The following is a 13,032-nucleotide window of genomic DNA, read 5'->3' as shown; positions in this document are numbered from 1 at the left end:
ATTAAAAAGACAGGCACAATGGCGGTGTTGGCACTGCCAACAGATAGAGCATCCAAAGAGGGATTGTCCAGCCAGGAGGCGGGGCGTGCTCTGAATCAGAAAGGCCATGAAGAAAGGTTGGAACGCAGGGGGTCTGGGTGGTTATGCCCTTAGTAGGCAGCGACCCACAGCTCGGTACAGACAGGATGACATAAGGAGGCCTACGAGAAGCTGCTCTTGCCAACACCTAGAGGAGCAATGAGAAAATTGTGTGTCCTGATAAAATTGCGTGGGTCTGTACGGTGCTATCAGAAGCCAACGATTTGACCTGCGAGGTTGAAGTAGATGGGAGCCCAATGAGGGCCCTGCTGGACACAGGAGCATCAGTCTCGTTGATATGGTCCGATTTGGTTCAAGGTCTGATGGGTAAAACTCGGATGAAAAGGCTGGACTTGGGGATATCCACGGCGGACGGAACTGGCATGAGACTGAATATAGATTTATCAATACGGATCGGTGGCTTAACGAACAGACAATGCCTGTATGTCACACCAAAGCTCATTGGTGGTCTGATCCTTGGGGAGGATTGGTTGAGGGCTCAGAAGGCCCAACTGAAGTTTGACCTTGCCATGCTGATTGTTGGCGGCGTCGAGGTACACTTGGGCGAAAGGACGAATAAGACATTGGTAGTGGTGGCCCAGGAGCACATTACATTACCCTCAAGAGTAGTAGCTTCAACTGAGGGAGCGGTGGATGTCGGCCCTACCACTCAGACGGAAATATATGAAATAGCTCCAGTAGATGGGTTTAATGGGGGCGAAGATGGGATAGCCATATGTGAGGCAGTAGTAAAGGGAGCACAAACAGTACCTCTGTTTATAGCGAATGGCTCGGCTAAAACAGTAAGTATACCGAAGGGAACCGATCTAGGACGAGCCAAGCTCATTAGACGAGTCCGCAAGATTAAGTTACATGACGGTGGGTGTGCAAATACGAAAGGGGGAGAGATTAAGGATGATGAGATTATAGCCCCTGTGAAACATAAAGGGAGGATTATACCGCTGTTGAGAGCTAATCGGGAAGTTATCGCCAACAGCGATAACAAGTTGGGGCAAACATGGACGGTTGAGATGAGGATTGACACGGGAGATCATCCTCCGATTGAATTGAGACCCTACCGAACACTGATCCATAAAAGACGGCTGGTGGAGGAAGCCGTCGGAAACATGTTGAAAGCGGAAATGATTGAGCGGTCTAGCTCGCCGTGGAGTTTCCCGATTGTGATGGTCAAGAAAAAGGATGGCAGACACCGATTCTGTGTGGATTTTCGCAAATTAAATGCCATTACAAAACCTCTGGCGGTGCCCCTGTCCTTGATTGATGACATTTTGACTCTCCTTACTTTTCGACCTTGGATTTAAGGTCCGGGTATTGGCAGGTCGCCCTACATAGGGACGACCAAGAGAAGGCAGCCTTCGCCTGTCATCTAGGCTTGTTCAATTTCAGCCTTTTGGGTTGGCGAATTTTTACACAGTTGATGGCCATAGTGTTGTGTGGCTTAGAGGGTTTTGCCATAGCCTATCTGGATGACATACTGGTGTTCTCAAGAACTGCGGATGAGCACATTGAACACCTGCAGACAGTGTTTGATCGTCTACATGAGCATGGATTGAAGCTGAAGCTACCCAAATGCCAGTTCATGAGGGACGAAACTAAGTACCTGCGTTTCGTCATAAACAAGACTGGGATTAACCCCGATATGGACAAGGTGGAAGGCATAAGGGTTATGCCGGAACAGGTGAGAGGTTTTATAGGGGCAATCGGGTATTACCGGCGGTTCATCCCTGCTTTCTCTAGGCTGGCTGGTCCTTTGATTGCCCTTACAAAGAAGTATGCTCGTTTTAAATGAATGGATGAGTGCCAGAGGGCCTTCGAGGCGATGAAGGAGCAGTTGACTGCGGTGCCACTTCTGTCCTATCCCAATCTGAGCAAGCCCATGATGCTTTACACCGATGCAAGCGATGCATGCATAAGAGCGGTCTTAACCCAGCCATGTCCTGAAAATGAGGGGCCAGTCCCAGGTATACGCGAAGAAGTACCATTGTATTTCTTGTCCCACAGATTATCGGGAACCCAGCAAAGATGGCCCATAATCGAAAAGGAGGCTCATGCCATTATGTATGCAGTCCAAAAATTGGACTATTATCTGCATGGGACAGTATTCACGATTAAGACAGATCACAAACACACCAGTATTTACTGGAGGCGGAGTGGACGAACAAAAAGATCCAACAGTGGGCGTTGAAGTTGAGCGGCTACCACTGTAAGATAGAATATTTGGCAGGCAGAGACAACACTTGTGCAGATTTGTTATCCCGCATCCCCAAACAATTTGAGGCTCAATCGATTGTATTAGAGCCAGGAGTGGATGATAGGCCCTATAGGATTGGAGTAATAAATTCCCATAGACTAGCTCAGCGCCCTATTAGAGAGGATGAGGCCGAACCTGACCCAGAGGTTATGACAGATCCCCATTGGGTAGATATGATTAAGGAAGGTCAAGGAGACGAGGAAATTGCTGCCCTTAGAGTGAACGTAGAGTTGGGAACTACCTCCAAGTATGTAATTCAGGAAGGGATCCTGTACTATTTATCAGGAAGGGATGAGGAACTACGAATGCGGTTAGTGGTCCCAAAGAACTTGAGAAAGGAGATACTGGTGCAGTGCCACGAACAATTGGGTCACATGGGAATAGACAAAAGCTGTGAGTTGGTGGGGCGTAATTATTACTGGCCCGGGTTGTATCGTGAGATTACCAGCTACGTAAATAGTTGTGTGGTTTGTCAGGCCCAGAGTAGGAGACAGGAAGCTGCACCGCTTGTGGAGACAGACATCCCCAACTACCCTTTTGAAAAGATAAGCCTGGATGTGTTGGGGCCATATGGAGAGACCCCATGGGGAAATAAGTATATAGTTAGTATCATAGACTGGTTGACGAACTGGCCAGGGGCGTTCGCCATTCAAGACAAAAAGGCGCAAACAGTGTCAAAATTGTTGCTCACTGAAATGTTCCCTCGGTTTGGGGCTCCAGCGGTATTAGTCACAGACAATGGGCTTGAAAACATAAACAGGTGATGAGGGAGACGGTGGAAGGAATGAACATGAAACACGTGACCACCTCTCCCTACCACCCTCAAAGCAACTCCAAGGTGGAAAGATTCCACCGGACATTAACCAATGTGCTAGGTAAGTTAACCAGCGGGGACAAGGAAAACTGGGACCTCTATCTCAACCAGACTTTGGCGGCAGTGAGATTTTTGGAAGATGAGACCTCGAAATTTTCCCCATGTTATATGGTCGGGATGTGATACTGTCGATAGACAATTTGCTGAAGCCTAGGAGGAAATATATGGGAGAAGACCATCATAAAATAATCCTCCAAAAACAACACCAAGTGTTTGTGTAGGCTAGAAGGAGAGTTAGAAGGAGAGTTAGAAGGAGAGTTAGAAGGAGAGTTAGAAGGGCCCAAAAATTAAGAAACGAGCAAACAAATAGAGGAAAGGTTGGGCGTGGGAGACCCAGTGTTTTATAAAATTCACTTGCTGTACCAGTATCATTTGTAATCTGGGACCAGGTGTCCGGGAAAGCTAAAAGAGCACATGCAACCGACCTCAAATTAGCAGAGGGAGATAACTGGGAACCAACAAAACCAGAGCCTCCCAGAGGGAGGAGGAGAAGGGTGACTCTGATGGAACCAGAATACCTGGAAACGAGTGACGAGAGTGAGAGTGACGAAGATAGGATTAGGAGTTACCCAAAGTTACCTGGACGAGCTCGGGAGCCTTCTGGGGGGATAGGAACCTCAATTGAGGCAGAATTGGGTCTCGGACCAAACTTACGAACAGAGGAAGGAGAGATCAAGGAATGGGATGAGGAAGATGCAATACCTTTAGCGGATCTTAAGGCGAAATGGGACAGAGAAGACAATATACCCCTAGCAGAGCTCCAGAAGGAATGGAGAAGAGGGGAAGACTCGAGGGAATAAAAGAGTTAGTACGGGATAGTGAAAGGGCATGACGAGATATCCAAGCCTAGCTCCCATTATCCATGCGGCGAAGCGTCGATTCGGAGTTAAAAAAGGAAAAAGAAAACATATATACATATATGTACATAGAAATCGTCGTTCTAATCAATTAAAATAGGCGAGCGAGTAACTGAGTAACGTAAATTGTTTACATTATTTATTGTGGTTATCAGTTACAATTTATTTAGACAAGAGATCAACGATTACACTTGTTTATAGAGAAAAAGAAAGAAAAGAAAAGGACAGAAAGTAGAAACTGAAAAAAAAAAGCACAACATTTTTAAACTAAATAAATTACTTGAAGTATTTAACTGTCGATTGAAAGGTTTATTTAGTTGCGAATCATATTGGGAGAAGATTTAGCTGTGGGTATAGCTTTGAGGGTGAAGTCTCGGCTCCGGATGGTTACATCATCGCTCGATAGTAGGGGACGCCCTCAAATGAGCAGGTGTGACTGACTGGAGCAGAGACCATCCCGATGGGAAAGGATCCCAAGCAACCGTAGGTTATCTAGATATGCAGGGATAGAAGTGAGGAGAGTGTTGTTTGATAGGCACTCATATTTCTCAGTTGTTGGCATTGGCATGTACGTGGTGAGGCCTCTCACGTGTATGTTGGGGCCGGCGACTGTTGTAGGATCTGCCTTCAACATCCTCTCTGGGGCTCAGGAAGTAGTGAGGGGAATTAAAAATTAGATGAAAACAAACAAAACCAAAAGTAAAAGGATTTTTTTTCTGCGTTTCTTGCAGGGATCGATCGGAGATCTCTAGGGTTGATAGTCCTACTACTAATAACGGCGGATGTGTGGGAACACAGCCAGAATACTATATTCAAGAAGACCAGCGAGGCTACCATAACTCGATCGATTTAAAACCGTATGGATGGTTACTAGATGACCGAAGTACTGAAATTGCGCAACATTAAAGGGCTAGATAACATGAGACCGATAGAAAATACCAGCATTGGTTGGATTCGTTCAATCAGGAAATCTCGATGATAGGTTCTCAAATGAGGGAAATGAGTGGATATCTAAGGGGTATCGAACTGTTGAAAGCCCGGGGTAAGAGGGCTGTGATTCCCATCGTTGGCAAGGCGCTAAGTGTACTATTTGGGACTGTGACTGTGGAGGATATGAAGTTAATTAAGTGGAAACTAACGGACGTCAAAAAGGGACAGAGACAGTTTGCCCAGGTAGCTAGGGAAAGCCTCTCCATACTAAACGTAACCCGGTTGGAATTGGCTCAAAACCGGGCCAGCATAAATGGGTTGATACGGAACATGAACTCGCTACGGGAGGAGGTGAATAATGCGACAATAGAATTAGCAGAAGAATTGCGAGAGCTGGGGGGTTTTGTACAACAGGTTTTCCGGTTATTTTTTTTTTATTTTTTTATTTTTTTTACACAGTGATCACCATTTATCAAGGCCCGGAAGCCACTCAGGGATAAGGGTTATTGTAAGTACATCACGTCAGTGAGGAGATTTTATGAAGTGTTTAATTAGGGGGGCGGTTCATTAGGAATTTGTTAACATTAGACTTGAAGACATCCAAGTTGTAGCCGGAGGGAAGCAGGCAGACGGAACAGAGTTCCACAGGCGTGCAGTTCTAAGAAAGAAGCTTTGCTCATGAAATCCGCGTTTTGATTTAGGCACAGATATAGAGTGGGGGAAATTTTTCACAGTGGATTCAGCTAGACGGGTGTTTTTCGTGAAAGATTGGCGAGGGGGGACCAGGGATTGGAGTTCAGACGAGCACCTGCCATGAAAATAACGATAAAACAAGGATAGGCTCGCAACGTCTCTTCTGTGGGAGAGGGGTTGCAGGGTAGAGAAAAGGGCATCCCCCACTAAACCACGAAGTCTATTTTGTACTCTGTCAAGGCAGCTCCTGCCCAGATATGGCAACAGTATTCCATCCTTGGCCGTACTTGGCTTTTATATAGATAGAGAATTGCATCAGTAGTGAGATATCTTCTGGAGCGGTAGAAGGATCCCACCATCTTTCCTGCGACCTTGGCAACAGACTTGATGTACGTGTTCCATTTCAGATCAGGAGTAAAGGTCAAACCCAGAAGCTTGTAAAAACACAGGGCCTCACCCAGACGAGAGCCATCCATCACAATTGATGCCAGCTGGGGATCAGAACGTTGATGATGTAAGGATAGGAGTTTGGTTTTGGATGCATTAAAGGTAACTAGCCACATCTTCCCCCACTGAACCACGTGCTCGAGATCAGAGGAGAGAGAATCCGAGAGAACTTTGTCATTTACAGCCTTTGATGTGTTGCCGTAGATGGTCGTGTCATCAGCATAGATGTCAACGAATGATTTAAGTATGTGTTTAGGGAGGTCATTGATGTAGATCAGGAAGAGAGTTGGGCCCAGGATTGACCCCTGAGGGACTCCAGCATTTATATTGCAGGCCTCCGATTTTTGTCCATCTACCACTACTCTTATGAGCCTATCAGAGAGAAATGATTTAATGATTGAGAAAACATTTCCAGTTATACCGTAGCTGGAAATCTTGTGAAGTAGACCCTTATGCCATACTTTGTCATAGGCCTTTGATATGTCAAGAGCAATTGCCCTAGAAAGGAAGCCTTTGTCAAGAGATTCACTAATCCTGTGGGATATAACCGTCAGCACATCTGCGGTAGATCTTGCAGAGCGGAAACCATATTGTGTGTCACTAAGAAGGTTATTCCTGCTGAGGTGGTTGACTATTTCTCTATTTAATATTGATTCCAGTAACTTACTCATAACACAGAGAATACTTATTGGTCTGTATTGAGAGGGAGATGACTTATCACCTGAATTCTTAAATACAGGGCAAACTGATGAGGTCTTCCAGGGAGTTGGAAAGCACTTCTCCTTAAGGCAGCGCTTAAATAGTTTCGTAAGTATGGGAGCAAGTTCTGGTTGAAGCTTTTTTAACACTATAATTGGGATGCCATCAGGGCCAGTTGCTTTACTGGAATCTAGGTTTTTTATTAGCTTGGCGACCTCATGCACGGATATTTGTATGTTACCTAGCTTGTTCTGTGTTATAGGAGGAAATATGGGGAGTTGATGGCCTTCGTCGCATAGGGTAGAATTAGCTGCAAAGTTCTTTGCAAATAGTTTGGCCTTGTCTGACGCTGACGAGATAACCTCTGGTCCATTGATAATGGTTGGGATAGAACGCACACTTCTGTTCAGGATCCTATTTGTTATTTGCAAAACCGGTGGGAACCAAGCCGCTGATCAGCTACCTTGGATTTAACAGACTGGGCATATAGCTCTCTTGCATTTTTTATTACTCTTTTACAGTAGTTGCTGGCAGTCCTGAAAGCAGCTTTAGTCTCAGTGCATCTATTACGTTGGTAGTTATGGAAAAAGTGATTTCTGTGCGCGATAGCAGCAGCACATTCTGGGGAGAACCATGGCTGGCTATTAGGTTTTTGTTGGAATTTTTTAGATGGTATGAATTGGTCTATGCCTACAATTAACCATTCGGTCAGATCTGATACTATAGAGGACACTTCCTTTTTAAACATGGAGTGCAGAGGTAAATCAGATATGAATGTACGGAAGCTATCCCAGTCAGCCATAGAGTATTGGTATACAGTACGGTGGAGGGGTACGTCTGATGGCTTCTTACATTTTGTTTTTATCTTAACTGATACGACGGAGTGGTCGGAGGATCCTAAAGGAGAATGAACGGTACATGAACATAGCTCAGGGGAAGTTGAAAGAAAAAGGTCTAAGAGGCTTGCATATTGATTGGGTGTATCGGGCACACGGGTGGGTTCGCGAACAATCTGAGTGAGGTCATAAGCAATGGCAAAATCATGACAAAACCTCCCCTCATCATCTGTCTTATTTGAATGCGTCAGCCATTCCACGTTATGGACGTTGAAGTCACCACAGATGTGGATGTTAGCCGAGGGATGTGAAGACAGTATGTGGTCTATTTTCTCAGATATGCTCTTAAAGATAGTAACTCTGCTGTTGTGGGGCCTATAGAGGGCAAATATAAATGCAGTGGTGTTAGCAAGTGCAACCTTGAAGCACATATAGGGTAAATTAGGATCTTCTCTAGAGATATCCCTGCCACATGGGAAGCCATCCTTAATGTAGGCACATATTCCATGCCCATGGCGATCTTGGGAGTCAGATTTAGCTGTTAAATTAGAGTATCCATTAATTATGAACTCATCTAGGGAAGTGGTCGGCCCTATTCCAGTTTCACATAGAAATAATATGTCCGGTTTCGTCTCCTGTAATTGGGTTTCAACCTCTGGAAGGTTGGAACGTAGACCCCTGATATTGGAGAAGGAGACCTGGTAGTAGGGATCTACGCTGGAAGATGGGGTTCTAGGTTTAATCGAGTTTTTATTCTGGAGATATTCCATGTTGAGGTTTTGGGATGTGTGGAATAGGTCGGCATACTTGGTTAGAGCAGTACAGAGAGGGAAAGTAAGAGAGAAAAAGACAGGAAAAAGAGTCGAAAAGGTAACGCCGTAACAATTACCCACTAGTATGGCATCGAGAGGCCCCACCAGAGACTACTGCATGGTCCAGATCCACTCACCAAATGGCAATACAGCAGTCCCAGTACTTTGCGCCTGCTGATAGGACAGCCTCCTTAGTGGTTAATCCAAGGTTCGGGTCCCTGACTATCAGGCGGATAACGTCAGCCCAGACAAAACGTTTACCTCCAGCACCCTTACTAGTGACATGGCAACAAGGACAGACAAAGACAGAAAAATATCCGACATCTCAGACTACTGGTCACCAAGTAGTACCGACCTTTAAGCAGCTTTTTCTTCACCCTTTGTCAGAAACATCACTCATTGAATGAGGACTGAATGACAAAATAGGAGAAGCGAGAGTTACTGGAGCTGCCGATAACACATCCACTGTATTATCTACTCTCCATTTAAAAAAAAAAAAAAAAGGGGGGGGGAAGAGAAAGGGGAATGGGTACAAGTGACTTATATCTAAGTAGTAAGTCCGGTGCGAACTTAATAATTCATGACACTTTTGGTGATAATCTCCCCTCCCATATTAATGGGTGGAAGTTTGTCGGTTATCTATCTAGTTTGAATCATTAAAGTTTCATCTTATAATTAATTAAAATCCAATAATTAACTATTATCAATTTGTAAAGACTGCTTAATATTAATTTACATTAGAGTTTAAATAATTATTCAAGGTTTTTAATTTAGGAGGTCCGTTTTTATGAGTGACTTTCTTTGCACTGTATTATATTTCGAATGTACTTGAACTTAAGGCTAACTATATAAGGTAGGATTCGAAAACAAGAAGAAAGTATTTTCAATACAGGCAAGCTTGCAGTAATAGTATATATTAAGTATACTACTTAAATAAAGTCCTAAGTTTATCTACTCTAGAGAATAATTTCCGGCATTTTTTTTTTTTTTATCGTTAGTTGCCGGCATTTTGTTTGTTTTAAAACGTTCAGCTTTGTAGCAGGAGGGGGGGACGGATAAGACGGAATACAGACAAAAAGACAGGAGAAATACAGACAAAATACATAAAACACGAAAAGTAAATTTAAAACAATGTAACAAAACATTTAGGATTAGTTTAGAAAAAAAAAAAAAATAAATAAAATAAAATAAAAATAAAAAATAAAAATACTTAACGTTTTTGCACTAGAGATTCCGCCAGCGGTTTTTTTTATCAACTGTTAGCTAGCATATGGCTTACTAGAGTGACAGGAGATTTCTATTAATGATGTTAACTTAATGAAGTTATTAATGATGACAAACAGGGTGCGTCACACGGGACAAACCTTGCTGACCTCGTTAGAGCATGTAAGGGCACAGTTGGACATATTGTCACTGGGACATTTGTCCCCAAGTGTTGTGACTCCCAACCACCTTAGGGAGGTATTACTAAGGATACAAACAGAATTAGCTCATCATCTGAGGCTACCGCTTGATCCAACAGAGGGGTTATGGAAGTATTACAGCTCGTTAGAGTGTGTCACGCTGTTGGAAGGTAGCAAATTACTGGTAGTCACATTCTTACCGTTGTTGGATCGGAATGGATTATTTGAGATTTATCAGGTGTTAAATTTACCCATCCCCTACCCCGGAGTACAGGAGAGGGTGGAGGCGGTTGCCAAGTACCGGATCGAGACTGAATATCTAGCCCTTAACTTAGCGAGAACGTTTATGCTTCTCACATGAGATGAAGCCAGAAATTGTAAGGGTGATGTACTAGGGGCATGTACGTCTTCGAGTCGATTTATGTAACGGGAAATCATGATTTATGTGTCCTCGAGTTGTTTAAGGGAGAAGATGAGAAAATTAGGAAACTAGAGATACTCACAAGTGCAGTGTTACCCCGGGCGATCAGTATAGCTGATAGAGTCTGGGCGTTAGCCACACAGAAGGAGCTAGAGTTAACACGGGTATGTGGTGGAAAGCCTTCCAAGACTTTAAGGATAGTACCTCCCTTAACGATGGTAGAGTTACCCATGGGTTGTTCGGCATTCGGAGTATCCATTTCCCTTCCCCCATACTATTAGATGGAAGAGAAATTTGAGGGGAGGGGGACGTTTAAAAAGTTAATGCAGAAAAATGGGAGTGTTTGGGCTAAGTTATGGGAACCCATAATTAAAAGATTTCCAGAAAGGAAACTGGAGAAAATCCTGGAGTTGTTGAGACCGGTTGAGAGGATCCACATAGATTGATTAAGGGAAAGGTTGGACACAATCAAGATTGACGAACCAGGAAATGATACTACGAAACAAGTTATCATTTGGTCGGTAACACTTGGCGTTGTCGCCCTTGCGTTATTGATGGTCTCGGTAGGATGTGTGCTGAGGAGGTACGGGCTATTACCGGCTAGGAAAGGGAGACTAGTAGCCAGGGCGGAGAGCAAGATAAGGAAGCCAAAGGGTGTTCTCTTTCCTGACAGGTCCGACGAGACTGCCACAAAACAGGTCACCGTACCTCTGGGCGAGGAGGAGTGCCCAGCAGTGGAGCCAAGTATCCGGAAGGAAAAACCAAACGCGGTCCTGAAGGGAAAAATGACAAGGAAAGACAAGAACTGAAGGAATGATTAGGGCTCCAATTAAAAAAAAAAAGGAGGCGAAACTCTCCTTTTTAGTGTTCTATTAAGTAAGTAGTTATTATGGCTCCAATTTGGAAAAAAGAAAAGAGACTTTTTTTTAATAAAGTGTTAAGTAAGGAGTTATTAGAGCTCCAACATTCTGGAAAAAAAATTAAAAAAAAAAAGACATATAAATTGTACCATCTCCACCTCCAGGGGAGGGAGGTTGATGTCATTTATAAATAAAAGACAAATGGTTGGGGGAGTGATGTGACACGCTCAGGCGTCTCGATTTCGAATGATGGTCACTGTTAGATAGTGCGGCTCACAAAGCGGAATCGGCGCTGGTGGTGGTTTTTTTTTTAATCGAAAAAAAACGACGAAATTACATTTTTGTTAAATATGGAAACATGCAAAATAAGGTCCATCTTTCTTAATTTAAACAAAAAAAAAAACACGTCTAAAAATAGAAATCAGATGAACAATACATGGAATGTCTCGGTCGATATTCGATCATTCTATGTCAACGAAATCGATTATCTAGCAGATCGAGTTACGCTTACGTGTAGGTCGGAGTCTCTGGGCGAACGTGACAGAAATCATATAAAAAAACGTGCAGATTTTAGCAAGGGCGTAGTCGGCCGACGGTACTGGTGAAGAGACAATCACCTCGAGTTGAGTAAGCTGCGCCCTCTGGTCCCATCCTTAGAATCGAGACGCCTGGCAGTGTTGATTGCCCCCCCCCCCCCGGTTCTTTTCTACATATAACAAGCGTTGTTGTTTTTTTTTGTGACGTTATCATCATCACCAACACCACACGACAAAACGTCTTATATATATATATATATATATATATATATATATATATATATATATATATATATATATATAGGATTGATGTGTAGTTTGCTTGAAGCATTGTGTGGGATAGGTATGTAGTAAAGATTTAGAAGGCTGTCACAATGCGAGGAATGAAATATAGTCGTTGTTGGTAAAAGTAGACGAGAACAAGTGGCGATTTACAAATCAACAAGTACATACACATATGTTTATATATACATATATTCATTCAGTTGTATTCGGTACAAATATCTTACTTGTTATGTCTGCGACAATATCCATCATTAATTTCGGAAAAAAATTCCCTTTTCAAATGGTGAACATAACAGATCGATTCAAAGCATGCTAGATGGTTGAGCAGAAGTTGAATAGCTGTGTGGAGCCTCGGAGCAAATGTGAGGAGGGGGTTTATGTATGGTCTGATGAGATAATTAACATGTTTATACTTTTATTTATTATTTGTTTTTTTTTAGTTAATAACTTGTTGCTTTAGCGTGAGCTTTTAAAAATTTTGTATATTCTCTCTTTTGTTGTCTTTATTATTATTATTTATTTATTTTATTTTTTCTGCTAAGGTATGCCTTAGTTTATCTAGGTCACGTAAGTCAGTGGTATGCTGTGTCCTGTTAGCTATTGAAGAATAAAAGTAGGGGTGGGATATGAGAGAGGAGGGGAGGTGGTGTGCGGGGTGGTACGCTCCCAGTCGGCAGCTGGGTGTTTAGGTTAGTGTTGCCAGGAGTAGGAAGGGGGGCATTGGGATGACATTCCTTGGGAGTTGTTAATTTATTTATTTCTATAAAATTATAAGTGGTAATAGATGGGATTTTTTTTTTATTTAATTGGTTTATGTACTTCAGTTAACTATTTTTTTTTTAATTATTTATTGTTTTTAATATATACTGCTGTTTTTTATTGATTAAATTTCTTTTAATTCAATTTTTTATTTTTTTCTTATATAATTTATATGGGAGGGGGCTTGTAGTAAGGTCCTATCTGGGCTGTAAGTTGGGCTGTGAGCGGTGTGCAGTGGTGTACCTATTCTAATGGGTTATGGTTGTAATG

General features: G+C 43.0%; 1 protein-coding gene across 1 annotated transcript; it reads left to right on the top strand.

Moving 5' to 3' along the window:
* Nucleotides 1–335: 335 nt before the first annotated feature.
* Nucleotides 336–1,400, top strand: LOC145265343 (uncharacterized). The gene has a single exon (XM_080121109.1). The coding sequence runs from the start codon at nucleotides 336–338 to the stop codon at nucleotides 1,398–1,400; it is 1,065 nt and encodes a 354-aa protein (XP_079977235.1).
* Nucleotides 1,401–13,032: the final 11,632 nt, after the last annotated feature.

This window comes from Euprymna scolopes, chromosome 40, assembly GCF_053919585.1.
Source record: "Euprymna scolopes isolate OS-2025 chromosome 40, ASM5391958v1, whole genome shotgun sequence".
Taxonomy (NCBI): domain Eukaryota; kingdom Metazoa; phylum Mollusca; class Cephalopoda; order Sepiida; family Sepiolidae; genus Euprymna; species Euprymna scolopes.
Note: the sequence above shows the minus strand (reverse complement) of the source record. Positions and strands in the feature narration are given on the sequence as shown.

What these genes read in the sequence shown, in the direction of transcription:
- LOC145265343 (XM_080121109.1), top strand. Translation starts at nt 336, where the DNA reads ATGAGGGCCCTGCTGGACACAGGAGCATCAGTCTCGTTGATATGGTCC.